Source organism: Podospora pseudocomata, assembly GCF_035222375.1.
Source record: "Podospora pseudocomata strain CBS 415.72m chromosome 1 map unlocalized CBS415.72m_1, whole genome shotgun sequence".
Lineage (NCBI taxonomy): Eukaryota > Fungi > Ascomycota > Sordariomycetes > Sordariales > Podosporaceae > Podospora > Podospora pseudocomata.
This window is the reverse complement of record NW_026946363.1, coordinates 3,863,947-3,888,360: the sequence shown is the minus strand read 5'-3', so window position 1 is coordinate 3,888,360 and position 24,414 is coordinate 3,863,947. Positions and strand designations below refer to the sequence as shown.

Sequence of the window (24,414 nt, the reverse complement as noted above, 5' to 3'; positions counted from 1 at the left end):
GGTATTCTCCCTGAAAGAAAAAGAGAAAAAAAACAAGCGTTAAACGGCAGAGGGAAGAGGAGCCAAAAAAAGAGATGTCCTGTCAAACCAACGGCAAGGCTGCGAGCATATCTAGCTCCCCCTCCCGATCCTTGGACACACGATAACAGAAGTAAGGCTGTCAATAAACTCCATGCGTCTGCCTTGTGTGTGTAAAGTACCAGAGACATCTCGTATATACGTCGATGGCGTTCCAATACCAGCTGAACCATCATCACCACAAACGCAATAATTATGTCCGGTTCGCTTTTCCGGGTACACTTGCACTCATCACACCTTCTCATAGGTAACCGGGCAGAAAAGACGGACGGGTTACATCTTTGTCCCACCCCATCCACGAACCAACCAACCATCTCGATCTCCTCCACTCGATCTTCGTTACAATAGGTATACCACCCTCCTCCCCACCACTTGTACCCCCCAAGATCATGCCAGGTCCCGATGTCAAGGTGGATGCGGGAGAAAAAAGAGGGAAAGATGGTGGTGTATAGTACCGCTGCGGCCTCTGGCAACAACAAAACCGATTGTGACATCTCCGAGAAACGAAAATTCCGGGGCTAGCCCCCAACCGCTCCCCCAACCCCCATATAAAACGGGTGATTAGCTCCCGTCCCCATCTCACGGATAGTTTCCTAGCTGTATGTACTCCTCAGATTTCTGATTTCCGATCTGTCATGAAATTTTCCGGGAAATAAAAGCTGCGCAAGAAATGAGAGGTTGAGAGAGGCGTACCAGCAAACTACATGGTTCCAAACCGGGTATCTGGATCTTGCGTAACCCGGCGAAGCAGTCGTACACTTTTGAGGGGCGCTTGCTGTGGTGGTGTTGTAGTCGAAAAGCCCCCCCGTCTTCCGGTGTGAATTTGCGCAGATAACTACAAGTCGGAGAATCGGGTCGACATTCTCCGGTGTCAGCTGTCCAATTCCCGTGGGTCTGTCTCACTTCTGTCTCTCCTTACCCGCACTGTCATCCTGTTACCCATAGACACAAAGTCAGTCTCAAAATAAACCTCTATCCCTACCTTGACTTTTGTTACTTTGATGAGCAGTCCAGATCTCAGATCCCAAAAGTTAGATATTGTTACTAACTAACGAGATTCTGGTGTTCGGTCCCACCTCTACTGGGCAACCACCCCCCCCCCTCCCCTTCCCCGTCCTGCTGTGTTACCCATCACGAGGGTATAGCCAACCAGGTAAACCGACATCAGATCTTGCCCATCACCAACCAACGCCGGCCATTGCACTGCCATCGGAGGATACCTATGCTGATCAGGCCAGAAGCGAGAACTGCTGCGAGGAACGCCACGAGGCCATTAGATCCGTGTCTGTCAAGGATCGCTCCGGTTGCGGGGTTCCCTATCAAAGTCCTGAGAGGGTTTGTTCAGTATAGAGAGATAAGTGACCAGACAAATCTGGAGAACTTACGCAAACCCCGAAATTGCATAGGCGAAGCCTAGCCATTTCCCCATGTCTTGAGGCTTACAAAGAGCACCCATGCAAGCCACTACACGACAGAAACGTCAGCAAGTCTTCAAGCCAGGGATATGTTTCTTGAAATCCTACCGCCTAGAGGCACAAAGCTTCCTGTGCCGATGCCCATAAGAACAACCACCAGATAGAGCATGTCGATGGAACTCGCTCCCGCCGGCAGCCAGATGGCAAGTACCGCTGTCAATGTGAAAATATTCATGGCTATGGTTGTGTTCAGCGGACCAAGCAACCTATCGGACACAAACGGTGGCAAGATTCTCCCAAAAGCAGCGCCAATGTTGTACGACATCATGAGGTAGAACTGCTTCTCCCCAAAGTTGGTCGCCACGGCGTAAGAGGGGATCGACCCCCATTGGATGAAGAGGACGAGTTCGTATGCTGCGCACAAATTTCTGAGTTAGTATTGCCCAGTTGACGTCTTTCTGGACTACCAAGGTCACTCACCGAATATGGCATAAGTAATGAGCCAAAATTTGGGGTTTTGGATGATCCCCAGTATCGACTGCCATGTGCCGCATGCCTTCCGGGAGATCTCCGTTTCTCCTGCCGTCCTTTGCTCTCCCTGCGTCTTAGATTGCGGCGGTAGGTTGGTCTCAACGAGCAGATTGCCCAACGTGACAAACATGGCCAGGATGAGAGTCAAGATCAAGGCTGCATCCCTCCATTGCAGCCAGTCAAACAGACTCTGGAGCACAAGTGAGAAGAACATTCCGCCCAATGCTGCACTGACGGTCACGCACCCCGTGGCGAGGCCGGCCTTCTCCTTGAACCAATGGCTCACGACTGCAAAGGCGACCGTCGTGATAGTTGCTACACCGCTCATGTTAGCCCGCGTATGTTGCTACTCCCAAACTTGCTTCTGATGAGCCACGTACCAGATGAAACTCCTGCCACCACCATGCAACCCATCAGCTCGCTATAGGTCGACGAGAAAGCCAGACCTACGAAGGACGCAAGATATATCATGCTGTTGACCGCCAAGACCCACCTTGAACCATATCGGTCGAATACAATGCCGGCCGGGGCCGCTACGAAGCAGTCCAGAAAGCCAAACATGGATATGATCCACGAGATCTCACTGTCTGTGTATTTCTTGAGCATGTATTCTTCCCAGTGTGTCTGAAAGAGACCGATGGTGCTCAACAGTCCGTAAACGGCCACCGATAGACAGTAAGAGCCTATCACGACCTTCCATGGCCGCCAACCCCGATCCATCTCGGCCTGTGGCGCCGATACGTTGGGCGGACATGCAGCCAAAACGACATCTGCATACTCCAAGTCCCTGGTTGCCGGTGTTGCCATCTGCGGTGGCTTTTCAGCAAGAGCCGAAGCCGACTGACGATCTAGATGTCTGAAGCAAGGGTCTGTCAGATCTCACTTTCTTAAACGCTTGAATCTCCTACTTGCATGCATGCAGGATTGGGTCCCCATACTTCATCTTGGTTTCTTCCCCTGGCGGTGTCGTGGTGTTGGAGCCTCTCGGATCGAACATCATGGCCGGAAAAGTATATGAGGGTCGTAGCTGCAGGGCACCAAACTCAAAACTCGGCGAATAATCTGGCTCAACGGTGACGAAATTCGGCCCCTGGATCAAACCGATCAACCCGAATCATATTGGTGCTCAAGTCGCGTTAGCTCCGGTCTAGAGACGAAGATCCTAACGGTCAACCGGCGTCGAGGTGTGTTTATGCACCGCAGGAGCCTCAGTTTTCACCAAGAGCACAGTGAGAAAACCTGGCCTGGGCTCGCTCTCCCAAGGCATGTTGTCCCCCACCATCAGGAGCATATCCCGCGCTCACTTCTTCATGCTGACACCACTCCGTAGTGGGGCGTTGGGGCAGATATTGGATGAGAGTCTGGGATGGGAAGGTGTCAAGCAACCCTTGCTGCATTCCGGCCAGCAAAACCTGGAGATCTGGTGAGAAAGAGGTCCTACCTGACAGCGAGATTCAGTGTCACGGTATCTGAGAGGCCCATTCTCAAAGTCCTTTGTGATTGTTGAGCTGTAAACACAGTGGGAGAGAGCATCGCAAGAAGACGGGATTAAGACTTGCGGCAAACATCCTGAATAGTGCGGCCCAACCTCCTGACTCTCAACCGTCCAAGGCTATATATACTCCAATTTTGAAACATCAAGCAGGCTGGCGGTCAGCTGGTGAGTTCGTCGGTCCCGAGACACGCAACTTCGTTGGGGTAGAGTGGGCTGCTAACCATCTCGTGAGGGAAAGAGCATCAGGCGAATAATAGGACAATCTGCTTCACCGTGCCTGCTAGGAGAAGCTCGCACAGAGCACCAGTCAATTTACTCGGTCGCCTCAACAGAGAATATTGAGTTGCTCATATAGAGTGAATAGTGTGACGGCGGAGAGCAACGACACCGTGTGAAACCCGACCCACCTGGATAATTCACTCTCATCTGTATTGTCACCACACCATCTTATCTGAGGCTCTGGACGGGGAGTATAAGTAGCACTTGCTGTTCCCCGGCCTCAATATCCCCCACTTCCTCTCAGAAACAAGGCAAGAGGATAGGATATCTTACCAGTCGACACTCGAGATCACCCAAATCAACCCACATCTCCTTCACAACCGCCGACCGAGAAGCCTTTCGATATTCTCATCAGCGCGGCCATCAACATGGTGTCCTTGCTGTCTCGCCACGGGCCTTCCGTCTGCCTCCGCGCCCCTGCCTTGGCTCGCACAGTCACAGCAGTGCCCCATCGCCAGGCCCAAGTCGCCGATGTAGGCAAAGGCCTTGAGACTACCACCAGCAGCATTCCCCTCTTTATGAACAGAAAGAGTGCGGCCCAGAGCACGACTCCTGCTCCAATCGTACGCCCCGTTGCCACCGCGCTTCCCCAAGACAGGGATGAGTTCTGGCGCGAGGTGCCTGTTTGGGAGAATGTGTCGGCCAAGGACTTTCTCTCATATCGTTGGAGCGTAAGTCTGGCGCCATCAACTTTCCTTTTGTCGGTACACGGCCATGAGCTTATACACAATGTCCCCTAGGTTGCCAATACTGTGCAGGGCACAGCCAAGCTGTTCAAGTTTCTGCAGGCTGTCGTCCCGGAAGAAGTGCCTCTGCATGAACTGGGCACGCAGATGCAGTCTCGCGATGAGTTCATCGCGGATGTTATGGAGGGTGTGGCTGCTGCAACGATGGCCATACGAATGACGTGAGTTGACCGCAAACCTGTGGAAAGTCCAGGGATGTTAACCAAGGGCTTCAGTCCGTACATCTTGAGTCGGGTCAACTGGGAGAACCCCCGGCACGACCCCATCATTCGCCAGTTTCTTCCTCTCAAGTCGGTGCTCATTCCCGATCATCCCAAGTTGGCGCTTGACTCGCTTCACGAGGAGGCCGACTCCCCCGTCAAGGGCCTTGTTCATCGGTATAGCGACAAGGCCCTCTTCCTGCGTGAGTTTATCGATGTTTTGTGTGTAGAAAGTGGCCCGCTGACAAGCCGCTAGCAACCTCGGTGTGCCCAACTTATTGCATGTTCTGCACGCGGTCCTACGCTGTGGGAGCCGATACGGACACTGTCACCAAGGCATCTCTGAAGCCGACCCGCAGGAGATGGGAGGAGGCCTTCGCGTACATCGAGAACACGCCCGCCCTGCAGGATATTGTCGTCTCTGGAGGCGACTCTTACTACCTGCAACCGGATCAGCTTAGAATGATTGGCGACAGGCTGATTGGCATGCCCAACATCAAGCGCTTCCGCTTTGCCTCCAAGGGACTGGCGGTAGCCCCGAGCCGTATCCTGGACGAGTCGGACGGTTGGGTCAATGCCCTCATCGACATATCCAACAAGGCCAAGAAGGCTGGAAAAGTTGTTGCCTGGCACACTCACTTCAACCACCCCAACGAGATCTCGTGGATCAGCACAGATGCTAGTCAGAAGTTGTTTGAGGAAGGCGTCATGGTCCGAAACCAGACAGTGCTTCTGCGGGGCGTGAACGACGATGTCGACACTATGTCGAAGCTGATCCGTGATCTTGCCGACAACAAGGTCTTCCCTGTGGGTAATTCCTTGCCGATATGGCCGAGCTGTATATGCACGGTGGCAAGTGATGTAGCAAACGTTGCTGACGCAGCCGCAGTATTATGTCTACCAGTGCGACATGGTGGAGAGAGTCGAGCATCTGCGGACACCGCTGCAGACAATTCTCGACCTCGAGGCCCGCATCCGCGGCTCCATCGCGGGTTTCATGATGCCTCAGTTCGTCGTCGATCTTCCTGCCGGCGGCGGTAAGCGTTTGGCCTGCTCGTACGAGTCATATGACCCCAAGACAGGGCTATCGACTTACATGGCTCCGGCTGTGACGGGCCGCGACAAGGAGAACAAGGTCTACGAGTACTACGACCCCATCGACACTCTCCCCAACTAAAGATTCGACCGCCTAGATAGGGCACACCGAGTAGACGAGATACAGGCGATGATGATGTGACTTTGGCCAGGTCAAATGGGGAAGGCGTTTTGGTATTTTTTTTTTCATGGCGTTTGCATGTGGTGCCAAAGTGAGGAGGTTTGGTGTTTAACAGTCACCAGGTTGCCAGGATGCTTGTCTGAATCGTGACGGGAGTGGCAGAAGTGTGTGCATCTGATACAGCAGAGGCGGGGAACCGGTGAGGGTGGAAATCTGCGTCAAAGGGTAGGGCGGAAACAAATTATGACATGTTATATGAGCGGGACACAAGCGATAGAGCGGAATCAGTGTTTTCTAGACGCAATTTGACTCGAATGAGAGGGAAATGCATCTCGCACAATGCCTGAGGTTGTAGGTTGCCGACGAATTTCACGATGGCGGACACTTGAATCTTGCTTGTCTGTGGTCGGTTGCTCCTTCCGCTTCCTTGGGAACTTACCTACCTATTTCTTGGCTTTGATTGGCTACTGACCGTGTAAGACAAGGGTCTCCATCAATCACCAGACACATTTTTGGTCTGAAGCTCTTTCCTACAGACTGAGAACCCCCAGAAATGCTACGTAGTAGCAGCGACAACTGAGGTGTACCTCATGATCAACGCTCGGCCGTACATCGGTGAAGCTTAATTCGACGATTGCAATCCTATCCCCTTCAATCCGCCTACCTTATCTGAAGCGGTGAAGGTGGGACACTCACTTTGTGCTGAGAGCTTCTAGGATCATCAACAGGAAGCAAGTTCAAAACCATGCCATGGCCGGTTTTTATTGGCATAGACGGCCGCATAGGTAGGTAGGATTCGAGATGGACTTCACCGCCGAATATCCAGGCGACACAGCTAACCCTGTATCTTTTGTTTGTGTCCGGCGAGACTCCCAATTGGGCATGACTTCTCCTAGGCATCCACCAGAGGCCAGATCTTGACCTCATAGACGGAATGTGCCACTTCCAACCGCCAGGGATTCAGCCTGGCCTCCCAGGTCGCCGGATCTCGCCTCGTATCCTTACATTGGCATCCGTGGTCGTGGGGGTTGAGCAACCCATCCAAAGGCCCTGATGGGATCCTCGAAAGAGATTGGGATACTCACACGAACAGCCAGCGCCTTCTACGGTTCCCTGCAGCATCGATATCTTCTTTCTGCGCTGCGAATATCCGAATTCACTGCCCTGCGTTCGGAGTGCCGGATGGGTGGACGACGACAGCGTCGATGACTGCCGCCCCTAGCAAGGGCTGATAGGACCCAGGTACAACTATTTTGATAGATCTCGAGATCTTGGGGCTGCCAGGCCGAGTGAACCGGATGTCTGGACCCATCGTCCACCCATCCAATCTGATCGCCTATTAAACGGTTAGCCGTATTAAGCCACAAGGGACTGGCCGGAAGATCCGTGATGGAGGAGACTGCCCCCTTGCCGGGTAAAAGATGAGGGTTTGCCGTCTGTAGTTGGGAGGAAAAGCGCGAGGCTGAACAGGAGGAAGCGAGCACAACATTGAAGTTGTCACACAACACCGCCATTGCTTGTGCGTCGCTGAACAGCATGGGGGTTGTCGGTATTTGCTGAGCCGTTCTCTTCCAAGCGGCATGGTAAATAGAGATTCAAGACAAGATTATGATTGCCGAATATTGGTTCCTCGCCTCTCTTCTCATCGTTTATGATGTCAGCACAGTTATGAAAAGTGCTCGGCACAAACAACTGACTCGATTAGCATACGATCCCGGAGGAAATCCAGAACGATCAGCCTACCTTCACCGCAAGGGTGGAGATATTCTTCAATGATACTCCGTAGCCCGGACGGGTTGAAAGTGGTACCCAAGGAAGAGCGGTAAAGTTTTGCCTTAGCCGAGTTACCGAAGACCTTCACCCGCAACTGGATGGCGACATGGTTTGGCGAACGGTGAAAAGACGGTTGCTAGGAGTTGCGGCTGTTTCAAAACTCTCTGCACAAGAGAGCGATGGCGATGCAGTCAGGCTGCGGGGTTAGGGAGGTGCGGTATCTGAACGACACGTGTCGGTGAGTGGGAATTTCATCATGGGCAGAGAGATGCGGAAGATCGGGCCCAGTGAGACGCGAAGTGCCCTTCTGGGCATCGCGATGTTTCTTCGATTCTGCTTCTGGAAACAAGAGGCCATCAGGGGGGACCCCTTGAAGAACCCCACGCACCCCTTGCTTCCCCGAGAGGGGGACGCTACCCATTGGTGAGTTTTGTCAGGCGAGACAGCTGTGGAGACAGACAGAGTTCGCAGGATCTCACTCACCCCGCGTTGCCGTTGCCAGCTCACTGATGAGATCAATAACAACGGTTTTTCCACTGCCAACATTTTTCTACTTATGCAAGCATTTTATTACAGGAAAAAACCATGAAAGGGAATACCTTGACAAGACATGTGAAAACTCAAGGTCAGGCAGAGGCAGCCCTCAGGGTGCGAGCCTCGGTCTCGAACACCGTTTCAGTGCGGGGCTGGTGCTGTGAGTTGCCGCAGCCTCATAAATGCCAGCGTTATGACACTTGATATATATAGGACAGGGACCTGGGATCATGTTCTGCCGTACATCTTTAGTACGGAGTCAGCCAAAGCCGGAGAGATTTTGACATGTTTGGAATCGGAGTCGGCGTCCCTCAAACTGCCCAAAGAGGGAGGGACCATGTTTACGATGTTGCAGATTCGCGTCCCCACCTGGGGAAAGAAAAGAGTAGCTGCCGTGCCCCAGAATTGCGCCTTATTCATCAGTTGAAGCCCATAGGTGTTGCCAGCCTCCACTTCATAGCTTGAAACCCGACTGCGCTGCAGAGCTGCAGAACCAAGAACCGTCAAGCTGACTTGATAAGAAATGGTCCTCCCAAAAGACAGCGTCTTTATCGCGAGTTCGATCGCCATCCGCCGTCGCTCATCAATCTCAGGCATCGTTGTTTACCCACGTCCGGCATAATCACGGCTGTTGCCAACCGCCAGTACGGAGCACCATCACATCACAGCGATTCGGTGCTGGAAAGGGATTGGACGGGACGACGGGAGCTCGGCCAACCCTATTATCACCCGTCTCATCCAATGTAGCTTCACAGCTGTGACTCCGGAGTATATCGCCATCCATTCCCACCGCCCATTCTTGACACACGATCACCAAGGGCTGGTCTCAAAAATGACGATTTTGTGGCTCACTTGCACGACGGCTTTCCCTTAAACGTTTGCCTTGAACGTTTTGGGCTTTTGCCCTGGCTTGCAACCCCTGGTCTGGTCTTGGCTGCCCAACTGGCTGGACCCTTGATTTCTGCCAGCAGGGACATCGTGGCCTTCGGCCACCACGAGCCAGTAGCGAGATGGACAGCCCAGATGCCCCTGCCATCACCCCGGGGCCCGCTATTTCCAAAGGAACAAGCCCGGCGGCTCCCAATGGGCTGATGGCCCTGGCCCTGGAGCCGCCAGGGCAGAGCGTTGTTGATGACATGCCCTGGCTCATCACAGAAGCAAGGGCAGCCCACGTTTCTTCGCCGTTCCTGGAAGAACCCTCGACTCCCCCGACAAGATTGAGCTTCGATCATAGCAACTTCAGCCTTCAGCTCCCTTTCTTCAACAGCATCTCAAACATAGATCGTCACTCAGCAGACGCCCTCGCAGCAAACGACCCGAGACAACCCATCGCAGCTCACACCAAGTCCCACCTCCTCACTTCCACGTTTTTCCTGTCTCCATCAGCATCAACTTCCAGCCTTTGGTCTTGCGGCGACCACCGCGAAGACGGTGACGAGGGTGGCCAAACTCAAATCACAATGCCTGGACCGATACCCGAGACGGATTTAATCCGATTCTCGCCCCCTCCCGCGTCCGACTACACTTCAGCATCCCCCAGACCTCATATCCGCTCCAGATCAGCAACCGGAAAACACGAGCGCTCGGCCAGTCCCCTCTTTTCACGATGGACAAGACGGCAGCAACGTCCTCAGAGTCAGTCTAATGGACAGTTATCAAAGCTCTCAGGGCCGGGACGAGCCTCAATGGACGGTTACCTCAGAAACAACCACAGGCGACCTGGACATTCGAGGTCAAACAGCATCCAAAAACGACAGCCTCAAGCCGTTGTCCCTCAGATGACCCGAGAGGAGTTTGAAGCTCTTCCGGTAGCCATACAGCGAAAGGTGTGTAGGAGCAGTCTACTTGATTCTTCTTCTCTACTGTCGTCATCCCCTCCCCCTCTCAACCTTTTGAAGCCGTGCGGGTAGCTGCCAGATTCCGGTAGCCGCGTTCGTGTGTCCGGCCACAAGTTTTTGTTTTGTTCGCTTGGCAGGGTATAACTGCTGTACAAGCTCATCACTCCCGCCATTGGCTCCCGCAAGTGCTGGAGCCTGCATGCAAATTCACACGCACAATGCTTACGCCCAATGGGAGCGCTCTACACTAATTGTTTTTCTCTCAAATGGCACCTTTTACGCGTTCCGCGTCCCCTTTCACATCACAAAATTGGCCATTAGAGGGCGAGAAGAGGAGGCCCACTGGTATTTTGCCTGGTTGCGGCGGTGGTAACTCGGCGGTCATGATCTCCATCCAGTGGATGTGAAGAAAGATCTGACTGCCTCGGGGTTGGGATGAGGTTGATGAGCGGAATCTCAGGGCAAGATTGGCATATTTGGGGAGGGGTGGGCCAAGCCTTGGGATTGCCGATCTGGGTACTCCGTAGTCCGCCACGTCCGCAACCTCCAAAGCATCTCGAGATTCCACTTCCACACCATTGAGAAGCTCTGAGGACGAACCAGCGGGTTGCCTGAGAGACATCACAATGGAATTGGTCCACCGACGCTGCAACCGGGGGGCTTTGTCCGAGCCGTGATGCAAGAGCAGTGATCCGTCCAGATATTTGCTTCTTTTTTGCGCCCACCCCCACGATTGCCCTCCCTCTCCATCTGGTGGTGGCATATTGGCAAATGGGGACGCAGACGGCGGAAGAGAACCTGCTTGTTGCGGTCAGCCATAATGTGCCTGAATGCTCGCCTGCTGCATGCATGAGTTGCAGTGTTATTGTTGTTGTGTCTGGGCCAAAGCTGGTTTCCAGGCTCACACTTACACGAGAGGAGGGTGGCATTTGCAGTCGAGTGGCACCTTGCAGCGTCACCGCAGCGCGTTTTGGCCCTGAGCACACAGCACCATGCAGGTCCCGCGGCTGCTTTTAGACTGGTGTCCTGTGCCCCCCCTCGATCTCCCTCCCCTGAATGGTGACTGCCAACCGCTGGACAGTTCTGCAGGGCCACCCTCCCGCTTAGCTCGTCAAGCTATCGTATATTGGTGCTAGGGGCAGAGGGGGCGTCAGGGGGGGGGTGCACGAGGTCGCCGACTTATATCTCACACCCTCATTTCTTTTTTATGTCAATATAGTTACCTACCTAGCACCACCCTTCCTTCTCGCGGCCGTCACTGAAATAATCTTCCCTTGCAGTACTTCTCCACGCTCGAGCGGCTGCGTTTTGCCCAGGAGTCCGGACTCGTCGACGGCATCTCACAGCACTACGACGACATAGCCAAGGGTTTCAGACGGCGGAAGGCTCGTCAAGACCGCAGCAACTCGGAGCAGATTGTTCGTCATATCCGGCGGGGATCAGTGATTGAGTCTCACTTCTCCGGCTCCAATTCGTCTGATCCTTACACCACCCGATCGGACACCACGCAGGAGACGGAGCTCAGCCGGGAGAAACAGGTTCTGCTGGCAAGGCGTCTGCGTGCTAGTGTCATTCTGGACGCGGCTGACGAGGCGGTATATAAGCTTAACCGTCAGGCGAGTCGAAGAAACCTGACGATGGGTGTTGATAGTCTTCCATCACCACTCTCGCCACTACGACACAGCATGGATTCACACCGGGGTCTCAGAGGGCCTGTCGACCAGGCGGACGACACCCGTGTTCCCCAGTCATTCATCGACAGCTTTAGGTGGTTGGATGAGGAGGAGGACCTAGACCTTCGTCTCTTCTTGGACGACTACCATGCCGGTCTTCGAGAGGGCATGCCGGCGGCTAAGCAGAGACCTTCGTTTCGTCGCCACCTGTCCATCTCCAAGATCCCATTTGGTCGGACATCGCTTTCTTCCACCAGCAGGCCGGCCACCAAGGATGCCAACACCTCGCCCACATCACCAAACTACTATCCCCCAGCCAGCGGGTCCTCGAGCCCGGTGTTGCACAGCCGGCGCAAATCTCGCACTCTATCATTGATCACACCAAAACATGCCCCTCAACAGTCCATCACGGCGATCGATCCGGCCGCGGCGCACTACCAGGATCCCGAAGCTCGTCTCAAGCTTCGAGTGTATCTGGCTTCACCCCAAAAGTTTGACGAAGCCGTGGAGTTTGGTTTCCCTGCGGCCGACGTCCTCTCTCGGGGTACGACGCCAGAAAGTGACGGCGACGTGGCTACTCGCCGACAATCACGACAGAAACCAGCCGACGATCCGTCAAACTTGCAGTCATTTTTGGCGGATGAAGATGAAGACGAAAACATTTCCCTCAACAGCGACCCGGATTCTCTGGCGGATCCTGAATCGCCCAAGACACCAGAATCATTCGAGAACAGACCCGGCGGTCTCCGCCCCGCGCGATTTGCTTCCCCTGACATTGCTCAGCATGCCCGTGTTAGAACGCCCGAGGTTGGAAACTACGCCCAGGCTCCAGTGTCATCCCGTGAGATGACGTTGCGAATGACGCTTACCCGACCCGACCTACGCGCGCACGAGGATGAGATTTACGGCTGGCAGCAACGGCAGCAGCAACAGAGCTACCAGCAACATGCTCGCCGGCCAACGGGTGGTGCGAGCGGTTCTGTGCCCCCTGCCGAGGGTGGGAGAACGGTGGGATCGAGGGAGGGTGTTACCCCCAAGGAGAGCATGGACTGGAGCAAGTTTGATGGGGTTGACCATTGGAACCCGAACGGGACGGAAAAGGGGGTCATGAAGCGGATCTGGAATCGTATGCGGCGCAATTAGGGGGGAAGCGGTCAACGGACGCTATTTGTGTGTATGTGTGACCTCGAGTTGCCACAACACAGCGTTCAACTCACCTCAGTTGTGGCTTGCATATCATTTTTACAAACATCCGAATCTTTTTTTTTCCGACAGAGACAACAATTGTAATCTTGTGGAGATTTACAATCGATCAAATACACATTTTTGACATTTTTTTTTTGGCAAGGCGTTGGGGAATTGGGCGACGGGATGGGGAGGGCCGGATTTTGATTTGTTTTTTTACACAAAAAAATTGCATGGAGGGGTTATTTTTTTGGTTGCTTTTTTTATTTTTTTAATTAGTACATCTTTTTATCATCGAGCATTATCATCTCACGATGGGGGAAAGTCAGTAGGCGTTTTATATTCTTGTAAATATCATCACACGGCTTTTCGGGAGGTGCAAATCTATCGTTCTGTTTTCTCTTCTACCTTACTCGAAACGTTTTCTCTGGTGACTTTGTGCAACTGCCGTATGATGCAGTACGATGATTCTGGCAGATGGGTTGAGGGCAGGCAAGGGGGGGGCTTTGACGCCCCGCGAAGTGACAGTGACGGCGGCGGCGGCGAGAGCGGGTACGTGGACACACCACATTGGGCCCCTGTTCGGCGCTACGACTTTGGAAAGGAAAAAAAAAACATGTGCTTTTTGGACAAAGGCCGAAAAGAAGAGGTTGTATGGGGTTGTACAGAGTATTGGGCGCCTCTTTTTTTTTGTTCTTTTTGGGTGTGGGGAATTGTTGCTCTGGGGTCGGGTGCGCTTTGGATGGGTGTTGTGCATTGTCACAATTATGGGTTTATGCTATATCTACTGTTTTTGGTGGTGTTGTTGGGTGTGGCATGACGATCTTGATCTCGAGGGAGGTTTGTCATTGCTACCCAGACATGGGATTAAAGTGAGATGAACTGATTCACACAAAATCTCCAGCGCGAGAAACACATTTGTGAACGGGACAGCCGAGTGGTTACCGAGTTCTGGAATAAACAAGCGAGATGTTATGTTGTCTGGGTGGTGGTTGATTAAGCAAGGGAGGGAAAACAGGAGAGCCAGCCCGCACAGACATCAAGCTCTCTTCATTGATTCGTGTGGTCTTTTTTTTTTTTTTTCTTTCTTCCCGAGAACTCTAGCTGGGGGGCTTGGTGGTGATTTTAGTGTCACCCGACACCATGGTATAGGACGGTGTTAGTGTCAAAAAGATATCGGAGGGTCTTATCTAGTGTAGTGTATCCGCGGATAGGATTTGGCTCTTCTCGATTGGGATGGCACTATCTAAAACAACGTGGAGTTACCCGTGGGGCTTTCGGGGATGGGGACGGGGATGGGGAACGAGCTGGGCGGTGGCAGTGAACAAAAGAGAGAAGGGTTCTCTCTTTTTGCGTGGACTCCGCCTGATGATGAATTCGGGGACGCTACGGATGGTGGTGTTGAGTTCGGAATGAGATGTGGGAGGGTAAGAACTTCGAGAGGGTGTTCTAGCGTGCCCAGATGTGGACGGGGGGATTGTCGTGATGGTATGTATGGTCGGAGTTTCTTCCGGAGGGGTTGTCTGGGCGATGAGATGATAACTAAGCGCTGAAAGAGGTTTACTGTCATTTCGATGAGAGAGGAAGTGAGGTTATTGGGATTAGCCTCGGTTTCATATGAGGTTGGAATTGTGAAGTACATTTGGCCTCGCTGGATTAGGGAATAGTGTATACGTTGGTGCTGTGTTAGTGGCTTAGTGCAGGATATAAAACTCACTGAGGGGTTGTCACAGTTGCGTGGGTAACTCCTGTTTTTCAGGTTGGCGGGGTAAAGACTTTGGAATTTTGAGTCTTTTGATAACACAAGGCTTCGTATAGACAACTTCACGCAGGTCTCCAAGAGAATTAAGACTCCCATTAAGTCTGTGCCCTGCAGAACTCTCGGGGCTTTGAAGTCTGTTCACCCTCCCGTCCCATGGTTTGTCTCGTTTCTTCTATCTTTATCCCATCTTTTGCTGGCCTTGTTTTGACATTGTTCTTTTCTTTTTCGACGCAAGAATTCGGACGACTGCCGCCCTCACTTTGTCAGCCGAACAGATTCAATTTAAACATCGGATGGTGGGTGTGTGAGAGTGGTATCCAATGTGCTCCCCGCCTTTTCGAGATTGTGATGTGACGAGTCCTGTGCAGTTCGCATGCATTTGATATTCACTAACAGGACTTCACAATTCAAGAAACCGATACCGGGATGCACATCATCCAGTCAGAAACTGTGGGATGGGCGGTTGGCTGCTGACGGGCTTGCTCAGAGGTGGTGGTGCATGTGTGTGCTTTCATCCGATAGTCGAGGTTCTCGAGGTGTTTGCTCCATGCTGCCATAGGCGAGACATGATTAGCCTGGACGAGACAAATCAAAGACAGAGGCGGGAACTGACAGAGGCCTGTCTCAACTCAGCTCAGGCTCATCAATGTTTGTCATTATTGCGCGCGATGAAGAAGTCTTGGGCAACCTGTCAAGATAAAGTGAAGGCAGCACAACATCAGTTTATCGGATACGCCAACCAACTGACACCCTGGACGCAAATGGGTGGGTATGTCTGGCAATGGCAGAGACATGTCGTGCCTTCGTCGAATGGCACAACCAGGGGATGTAGACAAAATAAATCGAGATTCAGAGTGAGAATGTCCTGCGAGAGGGTTAGGGTTCGAATGGGGTTATGAGGCGTTTGTACAGAAGGGGCTAGGCAAACAGAAGGAAGGAACGTTGGTGATGATGCCTTCTTCCGCAGTGTTCTCGGAAGCAAAATTTCCCACCCTCATGACGGTAAATTCTCTCCAGTACTGTTCTTTCATCTTGACCAGAAGATGAGCGACGACCTCTGTACGCTCTGCTTGAGCCTCTCCACCACAATACATGAAGCATTCACAGATGAAGCCGAGGCTACACCATTAAGCCCCCTCTGGCACAAGACTCTCGGCGAGGTGCACACCTCCTCCTTCACCTGCAGGTTTTGTACCATCGTTATAAAGGGGTGGTCGCAGTCCAGAGTCGTCCAGGTGGAGAGAGCAACTCTCGAGGCCGATTATGACGCTGAGCACCCGCCAGCAGACCTTCACCGTCCCATTCACGAGATTCCGGCTTATCGAAACGAAGCAGAGCTCGAGATATCCCTGGAGAAGTTACCGCGGTATCTCAATGATGGACGCAGACTAAGGAACCGCTGGGCTGTTGTGTGCAACTGTAATGTGAAAATTAGCACCTCTTTCGATGTGCATCCAAGCCTTCGGGCACATCTGAATCTTGCAAGACATGATGGTGAGGGGGACACCGAGGCGGCCGATAGGGATGCAGTTTGTGCCCCGCAAGAGCTTCGGATCGATCAAGCTACCCTGGAAGCCGAACCAGGCGCAGAGACAGGACAGGACATCAATGTGGTCTCCCTGGTGTCTGCAAGTCCATTGTCAAAACAAAGCCTGACGCTGGCAAAAACATGGCTCAACAAGTGTGTCGATGAGCATGGTAGGACATGCCAGCCACTCGACAAACCTGTAGGATGGATGCCTTCGCGGTTGATTGAGGTCTTTCCTGGAGGAGACAGGATATATCTGCAAGAAAAGAAGTCAATCGACTCGGACGGCCATGATCAGGATGATCGTTTTGTTGCGCTAAGTCACTGTTGGGGAGCTGGAGGAACACCTTTTATGACAACTCGAAAGACCTTGGCCCTTCACACCCACGAAGGAATCGAAATATCAAAGCTACCGCAGACCTTCCTGGATGCAGTGATTCTTGTGGCGAGTTTGGGTCTTCGATATGTGTGGATTGATAGTCTTTGCATCCTTCAAGACGACCCAGAGGATTGGGCCCGAGAGGCGGCTCAGATGGCGGATATTTACCGGTACGCCCACTTGGTCATCATAGGAGCGAATTCTCCTGGGGTCACCTTGGGGTTCCTTTCCTCAAGAGAGGCTCCTGATGTGGTGCCGCTGCCACCACCACCACCCACCTCGCCATCATCTTCCAGAACGACCACCAACATCAAGCTCTGCCTCCAACTTGACGGCCGTGACTGGACCTACAGCTGGAAATCAACAGAAAATCCAGACCACCTCCGAAACGAGCCTCTAAGTTCAAGGGCATGGTGTTTGCAAGAGCGGTTTCTGCCCCTACGCGCTCTTCAGTACGGAACCCGTCAAGCTTTCTGGGAGTGCAATACCATCAGGGCAAATGAAGATGGGGAGGTCGTAGGTCAGAATATTCTGAGCATGCAGCGGAACTATGTTAGCCGGCTTGCTAAGACGGCAAACGTCAAGAAGACAATTTTTTCAAAGGGAACGTGGAGACCGGCAGACAGGGAGGTCAGTGGAGGGTGTCGGTACAACTGGGTGGATTGGCACTGGATGGTGCAGGATTTTACTGCACGGGATATCACCAAGGCGACGGACCGGTTTCCTGCTGTGGCTGGGTTGGCAAGGGAGGTGGTGCGTATTAGGAGCAAGAATGATCACGAGGCTATGAGGGAGATGCAGGGTGAGTATATGGCTGGTCTGTGGAAAAGTGGTGTTCTGGAGGGGCTGTTTTGGTGCAGAGCTGGCCCTGAAAGACTGCTTGAACCGACAAAGGAGCATGTTGCCCCGTCGTGGTCCTGGGCTTCGGTTGTGGGCCAGGTTCAGTTTCCTGTCTATGAGTGGTATGAGAAGCGCGTTGCTTGGAAGTCGAATGTCCTTGACTTTGAGCCGTTGGCAGAGTATGTTTCCCACTCTCTGGAACTGAGGGATCATGATCCCTTTGGCAGGTTAGCGGGAGGCACTTTGACGATGAGGGGGCCACTGTTGCCCGTCACCAAGATCAAAGCAAGGCAAGAGAAGGAACCGCCGTTGAATGATGTGTATGGGCTTGCACCAAGTCGATCCGAAGTCACAGACGGGGTATATCGACTGCAGACTGAGAGGAACGGGTGTATATGGGTAGAAGGTGGTACGGATTTTCCATCTTCTGATAGTCAAATTGACACAGACGGGCTGGCAGCAATGCTCTTGATTCGTGTGCCGCATGTGCTGGATCACGGCTTTGTTGACTATCGATTTGGGCTTTTGCTGAAGAGGTTGGACGATGGATGTTATCAGAGGGTTGGATTCATTGATGGGGCCATTATGAAGGAAATGGGGCTCCCTTTCTTCAAGAGCTTTGAGGTTGTTGGATATCCCCGACCATATGAAGAAGGGGATATGGATCCTCCTCCGGGGTCGAGTACACTTGATTTCACTATGGACGATGTGAGGAGAGATAGGAGGGCCAGGCGACATAACGACCTCGCTCTAGATCCGCTGCGGTTGGAGAAGAAGGAGGTGACGATTTGCTGATATTGATGGAAAAAACCACCTCGTAGCCAGACGTTTGGAATACTTCCTCTGAACCCCTGATCAAGAAGAAAGGTAGCTGTTAGCTTCTCAAAGGTTGTTCCCATTCGAAGCTCATTGCACACCAAGCACAGCTCTCCACCATCATGACTGGTGACCGTTTGGATCAGCATCTTCAGCAACCAGTTGATTCCTGGATTTATTTCAAGTCCACATTCCAAGAAATGACCGTGACAGCAAGGTAAAAACCCCGACTGGGTCATCTCTATACCCTGCATTTCCCCGCGTTTTTTTTGTGGCTGCCCGGCGCTGGCGTTTGTGATTCGCGGGGAGTGACATCGCTCGCTCGTTCAATTTGCCCCTTGAGGCCAGCCCGCCGGCTTGGCGGCTATCACGACCAACGACGTCGTTGGTGGTGAACAAATTCAAGCGAGCCACCGAGCCAAGGGGATGGAAGGACCTCATAGAGTAGAGAATTCGCTTGCGGTGCTTTTGCAGGTCAGGTAGGGTTGTTTTGGAGATCTTGTATGTACTGAGAATGGGTGTGGACGAGTGGGATGCTACGCTCCAATGAGACGGGCAGGATCACATGTGGCTTTTGTAGAGGTTGAGATGAGAGAAGCGGTTGAGGAGCCGCGGTTGGTTGGAGGGTGAATTGGAGGAGGTGGGAGGTGAGGTTACTGTTTATGGAAGCGAGGAGACATCGTCGTGTCAGTCAAGAGGGGGGAGTGAGAGCTTCTTCTTGTTGTTGTTGTTGTTGTTGTGGTGGTGGTGGTGGTGGTGGTGGTGGGTGATATAAAGCGAGTGTGCCTTCTTGGTGGCTCGAAATCCCGGGAAAAGCTCCACCAGGCTTGAACCTAGACCTCTTATCAGATCTCTAGGTGATTGCTTGTTTACCGCCCTCTGTTCCAGATCCCTTCTTTCCCGGCAACGATGATTCCCACAGGTCTTGGTGTGGGCCTGAGCAGCCTTCTCCTCTGCTCGGGCACCGCATCAGCCTTAGTATGGAACACCTTTGACGGCCCAGGCTCCCCAGCCTGCCACAATGTCTCCCGGGTCCACGACGCCACCTCCGTCGAGGATATGCAATCCGTCGTCAAGTCAACCATCCAGTCCAAGTCCTTGGTCCGCGCCGCAGGAAAGGGCCACATGTGGTACGATACCCAATGCAGCGACGACTCGACCATCATCATCCGAACTGCCAATGTGGCCGGCATCTACGACTTCAGCCTTCCCGAGGGGGCCCCCCATGGGTCCGTACTTGTTGACGCTGGAGTTACTTTCTTCCAGCTGGCCGAGTATCTCCATGATAGGGGTGCCAGTGTTGGGTACACCCTCACAAACTGGAACATCAGTTTCGGCGGGAGTGTGGCGATGGGGGCTCACAGAAGCTCGATTAGAGAAGACTCGATGGTGGCGGCGGGTGTGTTGGCCATGGAGATCATTGATGGAAAGGGGGAGATCAGAAAAGTAGAAAGGAATGAAAGTGATGATGACTGGTTGGCTGCTTCGACCAGTCTGGGATTGTTGGGAATTATTGCGAGGATAAAACTCAAGATCTATCCTGACAGCAAGGTTTATGCGAAGCAGAACACGTTAGTATACTTGACCCCATCAACCGCCGGACGACAGACTGACAGCCAGGACAGTTTCGACGAAAAGGAACTTCTCGAGGGCGACATCTACGGCATGGTTGCCCCGTACGCAACGGCGAATCTCTGGTGGTGGCCCTACAAGAGAAAGTTTCACCAGCGATATTACGATGTTGTCCCCGCCAACTTCACTGAGCAGCAAGGCTTCCAAAACACCTTTTCTGTGACCGAACTCGAGGCGTTTGCTGCCAAGAATTTGCTCAACAGCGGGAAGTACTTGCCCACATCCAACATGCTCATGGAGGAGATCTTTTTTGGACAGTGGGAGAAGCCAAACTTTAGGGAGAAGACGACGAACAAAGCTATTGACAAGTGGCCGGTTTATGGTTGGAACTATGATGTATTGATCGGTGGTCTCTACCCAGACCAAAAGGCTCAATGGGACTATGGGCTGAGGGCTTACACCCTTGAGCTGGCCTTCCCGGTAACGATGGCGAATGCGGTGTTGAAGAGAGCGAGAGGGCTATTTGATGAGGAGTTGAAGAGGGGGATTATCATGACGAGTACGTATAGGAGCGGGATTAATATCAAGTGTAAGTCTTTCCTGAGTGTGTATGAAAAGGCGAGAATGCGCTGACAACTGGTAAACAGTCGGTCGGCACTATTTTGACTTTCTTGGGCAGCAGACATACAACACTTCTGACGGGGTGGATTGGTCAAAGGGGACGATCATGTTTGACTTTCCCTCATACCGACCGAGTGTGGGCGATGAGAAGAGGTTTAACGAGCCGTTTTGTGCGTGCCGCTACTTTTTGTCTCTCTTTTCTTCACAAGGGGGGCTAACCTGAGAGAAAACAGATCGCAAGGTTGCCAATGCTCTGATCGACGAGTTCCCCTGCAGACCTCATTGGACCAAGAATACGAGGGAGGTTTTTGCGAGGTCGAAGAAGCATCTGGACCCAAACGTAAGTCTATTTCCTCGACGAAGAGGCACAGTGGTTGACTAACGTAATACGTTTATTAGTATCTGGCCCGGTTCAAAGCTGTGAGGCAAAAGTTTGATCCGAATGGTATCTACCGGAATGTGATTGGCGAGATTTTGGACATGTATTGAGCGATTGGGTAGCGTGTTGAAGGCAGCGAAACGGAGAGCAATGAAGAGTTGTTCATCATGCAGTATCTCAACTCTCTCTAGGCTGTGACAATCACCTCAATCATGCTCTTCCTCCGTCAGCCCCGGACACCCCTCCATCCTCTCATCCTCGTACTTGAACTTGCACCAAAAGCAATAATGATGCTCTTTTCTCAAATACTCCACCAACCTCCTCAACTTCTCCTCCCCCGTCAACCCATTAAACTCATCCAACTCCTCATCCTCCTCATCCAAATCCTCCGCCACCTCGTACACCACCTTATTCTTCCCCAACGCCTTCCTATCGTCCGCATCCTCATCCCCATCATCATACGTCGGCAACCGTGACATAGCATGCTCCTCCAAATCCCTCCTCATTCTCCTATCCCTCTCGCTCTCCTCCCTAGCCTTGACCAACCCCCTCCAAACAACCGGTATCCCTTTCAACCTCTTCCCCATCTCCTCCCCCCTTTCCTTAGCCCTCTCCGAATCCAACCCCTCCGCCACCTTTTGAGCACCCCTAACCTGCCCCTCCAGCCTCTGCTCCTCCCTCTCCTGCCTCATCCGCTCCCTGTAATCCACCTCCCCGACCTTAATTTTCTTCTCCGTCTTCTCCATGTTCTCCACCAACTCCCTCAGCTTCCGCTTCCTCTCACTCTCCAGTCCAATCCCCTCCTTCCCCTCCTTGATCGAAACCCTGATCGGCTCCGCCGACCCAAAACTGCCCGACCCCAGTGTAGACCCAGGTCTGAACCCCATCTTCGCCATCATCGCCAGGCCTTTCGACTGGGGTTTTGACGCCAGCAAAGAGGTAGAATGCGCTTTTTCGCGTTGCAACTCGGCTTCCTGGGCGAGTTCAGCTTTTGATTTGGGGCGGGAACGGGCCTCGGCCTCGCGCTTGAGACGGGCGTGGCGTTGGAGGGAGGATTCTTTTATTGGGAGGGCGGAGGAGGTCGTTGTGGGGGGCGCGAGGAAGAGGGGGGACATGTAGTCGTCTTCTTCTTCCTCTTGGGGGTGGTTGTTGTTGTTGGTGGTGCTCATTTTGAGGGTTTGGGGTTGGTGTGGTGGATAGACTGCTGAGGGATAGTATGTGAGGTTGTTTGACAAGGCTGATGTCGCTAATGTTTTGAGTCGTGGGCAGTGTTCGTTGTTTGATGTTGAAGGAGAGTTTTTAATGAAACGAGGACTGAGTGTAAGAGCAATGGAGGAGATGAGCCCGTGCGCTAGATAGAGGGTTGCTGGTGCAAGAAAGACCCTAACCCTGAAAAGCAACGGCATGTCACTTTTGAAAGCAAAACCCCCCATAACATGTTCTCCTATGTGAGAAAATCACATTGGCTTATAAAGGTTACATACACAATATCATTGCTGGAAATGTACCATCAGGCCTCTTCAAAGTCCATTCCATAGTTCATTCTGTAAAACCACCCACCATCATACCATCAAACATCACAGCAATCACAAACAAAAAAAAGATGTTCACTTTTAAAGACCATATCATATCAAGTAACCGACTAGAAATTTCCCTGCCAACCATGTCACCGCCGCTGTGAAAATGAATACAGATATCGAAAACCCTTCCAGCAAATGTTCAAACGCCGCTCATATTTTTCTCCTCACACCACACACCCACCCTGCTTTTTGGACTCCTCCTCCCATGCCCTCAAATAGAAAAAGTATAGGAACACATTAAGCAAGAAAGAAACATTGGAAACCAGAGCCTTGCCCTATTCACAAAGGCTTGCCACCAATGAAGTCGGACCACCTACGGACCTCAGAGGGGATACCCTCGGGCCTGGGCAGCTTCTCGCTCATGCACTGGGCGAAGAGCATAGCGGTCTGGTAAAAAGTCTTAGCATGTTGATCAATCTAGCAAGGCAAAGGGAGAAACTAACCTGAGGCTCCATGAACAATGGCACGCCAAAGTCGACGGCATTGCGGCGCATGACGTAGTCGACATCCATGACAGTCTTGCCACGGGCCTGGGCAAGGTTGAAGACACCGCGAATGTCGTACTTCTTGAACACCTCACGGAGGGCGCGCTTGTCCTCCTTGGGGAACTCGATGACCTCAACGTTGATCTTGTGCTTGGACTTGGTCTCGAGGTACTCCTTGACCTCGGCATCGGCAGCATAAAGCTTGTAGCCAAGAGGAGCAAGGTAGTCCACAACGGTGGCAAGCCAGTTCTTGCTCAGCTCACCACCAAAGAGGATACCCTCACCAGGCTCAGGAACGCGGAAGTTCATGGCGGACTGGAGAGAAGCCCAGTAGGCCTCAACGAGGTTCTTGCCGAAGCAGGCCATCTCACCGGTGGAAGCCATCTCGACGCCAAGGAAGGGGTCGGCGCCAGCGAGACGGGTCCAGGAGAACTGGGGAACCTTGGTGGCCAAGTAGTCACGCTTGACAGCCATGAGGTCGGTGGGCTGGGGAACGTCCTTGCTGACAAGGGCCTTGGTGGCAACGTCAATGAAGTTGGTGCCGAGGACCTTGCTGACGAAGGGGAAAGAACGAGAGGCACGGAGGTTGCACTCGATGACCTTGAGGGCGGGCACACCTCCCTCGGGATCCTCAGCGCGAATGATCTGCATGTTGAAGGGACCGGTGATGTTCCAGGCCTTGGCGACCTTCTGCGCAATCTCCTTGACACGGTCCATGGTGTCCTGGTCCAAGTTGGCAGGAGGGAGGACGAGGGTGGCATCACCAGAGTGGACACCAGCCTGCTCGACGTGCTCACTGACGGCGTGGATGATCAGCTCACCCTTGGAGGCAACACCATCAACATCAATCTCCTGAGCACCCTCGATGAACTTGCTGATGACGACGGGGTGGTCAGGGGAGACGTTGGAAGCAGCCTCAAGCTTGTCCTTGAGGTCATCCTGGCTGCGAATGACAGTCATAGCAGCACCAGAAAGGACGTAACTGGGACGAACAAGGACAGGGTAGCCGACCTCCTGGGCAAACTTCTCGGCAGCCTCGACGGAGGTCAACTCCTTCCAGGCGGGCTGGTCAACTCCGATGGAGTCGAGGATCTCGGAGAACTTCTGTCTGTCCTCAGCCTTGTCGATGTCACGGGGGTCGGTTCCGAGAACGTTGGCCTTGCCAGTCTCCTGGAGACGAAGGGCAATGTTCTGGGGAAGCTGGCCACCGACAGACACCACCACACCGCTGGCGTTCTCGAGCTCGTAGATATCCATCACACGCTCATAGCTCAACTCTTCGAAATAAAGGCGGTCTGTTTTCCATCTCGTCAGTCTCAAAATCGCGTCCTCGTCAAGGAAATCAACTTACCGGCCTCGTCAAAATCGGTCGACGTGGTCTCGGGATTATACTAGACCCACTTTTAGTATCATAGACCTCATAATAGTGTGTGTAGATGGGTAGAAACGTTGTAAACAAAGTGTGGTGGTGAAGGGGGACGATTTGCTT

The 24,414-nt window shown here is 52.8% G+C and overlaps 8 protein-coding genes across 8 annotated transcripts; 3 read left to right on the top strand and 5 right to left on the bottom strand.

The window, feature by feature from the left end:
* Positions 1-360: 360 nt before the first annotated feature.
* On the top strand, positions 361-7,498 carry QC762_113090 (uncharacterized protein). The gene is made up of 9 exons (XM_062885726.1): positions 361-2,225; positions 2,321-3,684; positions 3,758-4,469; positions 4,539-4,705; positions 4,760-4,947; positions 5,001-5,551; positions 5,634-6,365; positions 6,446-6,745; positions 6,829-7,498. Exons 3-7 carry the CDS (start codon positions 4,167-4,169, stop codon positions 5,919-5,921), a joined length of 1,497 nt encoding a protein of 498 aa, XP_062748830.1. The 5' UTR covers positions 361-2,225; positions 2,321-3,684; positions 3,758-4,166; the 3' UTR covers positions 5,922-6,365; positions 6,446-6,745; positions 6,829-7,498.
* On the bottom strand, positions 469-1,534 carry QC762_0013040 (uncharacterized protein; the record flags this gene model as incomplete). The annotated part of the gene is given in 3 exon segments (XM_062882956.1): positions 469-1,174; positions 1,185-1,405; positions 1,464-1,534. 2 exon segments carry the CDS (start codon positions 1,532-1,534, stop codon positions 1,243-1,245), a joined length of 234 nt encoding a protein of 77 aa, XP_062748832.1. The 3' UTR covers positions 469-1,174; positions 1,185-1,242.
* QC762_0013030 (uncharacterized protein) lies at positions 1,570-2,352 on the bottom strand (the record flags this gene model as incomplete). The annotated part of the gene is made up of 2 exons (XM_062882955.1): positions 1,570-1,907; positions 1,974-2,352. The coding sequence occupies 2 exons, from the start codon at positions 2,350-2,352 to the stop codon at positions 1,570-1,572; spliced, it is 717 nt and encodes a 238-aa protein (XP_062748831.1).
* QC762_0013010 (uncharacterized protein) lies at positions 7,458-10,547 on the bottom strand (the record flags this gene model as incomplete). Its single annotated transcript, XM_062882954.1, has 3 exons — positions 8,217-10,547; positions 7,704-7,827; positions 7,458-7,594 (listed from the first exon to the last, which is right to left on the bottom strand). Exons 1-3 carry the CDS (start codon positions 8,277-8,279, stop codon positions 7,458-7,460), a joined length of 324 nt encoding a protein of 107 aa, XP_062748829.1. The 5' UTR covers positions 8,280-10,547.
* Positions 10,548-15,183: 4,636 nt separating this feature from the next.
* QC762_113110 (uncharacterized protein) lies at positions 15,184-18,267 on the top strand (the record flags this gene model as incomplete). Its single annotated transcript, XM_062885727.1, has 2 exons — positions 15,184-18,134; positions 18,174-18,267. The coding sequence occupies exons 1-2, from the start codon at positions 15,769-15,771 to the stop codon at positions 18,265-18,267; spliced, it is 2,460 nt and encodes an 819-aa protein (XP_062748828.1). The 5' UTR covers positions 15,184-15,768.
* A 930-nt stretch (positions 18,268-19,197) lies between these two features.
* Positions 19,198-21,032, top strand: QC762_113120 (uncharacterized protein; the record flags this gene model as incomplete). The annotated part of the gene is made up of 5 exons (XM_062885728.1): positions 19,198-19,859; positions 19,914-20,449; positions 20,508-20,651; positions 20,715-20,821; positions 20,881-21,032. 5 exons carry the CDS (start codon positions 19,198-19,200, stop codon positions 20,968-20,970), a joined length of 1,539 nt encoding a protein of 512 aa, XP_062748827.1. The 3' UTR covers positions 20,971-21,032.
* A 34-nt stretch (positions 21,033-21,066) lies between these two features.
* Positions 21,067-22,293, bottom strand: QC762_113130 (uncharacterized protein; the record flags this gene model as incomplete). The annotated part of the gene is made up of 1 exon (XM_062885729.1): positions 21,067-22,293. One exon carries the CDS (start codon positions 22,291-22,293, stop codon positions 21,067-21,069), a length of 1,227 nt encoding a protein of 408 aa, XP_062748826.1.
* CPA2_2 (carbamoyl-phosphate synthase (glutamine-hydrolyzing) cpa2) lies at positions 22,294-24,347 on the bottom strand (the record flags this gene model as incomplete). The annotated part of the gene is given in 4 exon segments (XM_062882952.1): positions 22,294-22,827; positions 22,884-24,220; positions 24,277-24,316; positions 24,327-24,347. The coding sequence occupies 4 exon segments, from the start codon at positions 24,345-24,347 to the stop codon at positions 22,720-22,722; spliced, it is 1,506 nt and encodes a 501-aa protein (XP_062748825.1). The 3' UTR covers positions 22,294-22,719.
* Between the last annotated feature and the right edge of the window lie 67 nt (positions 24,348-24,414).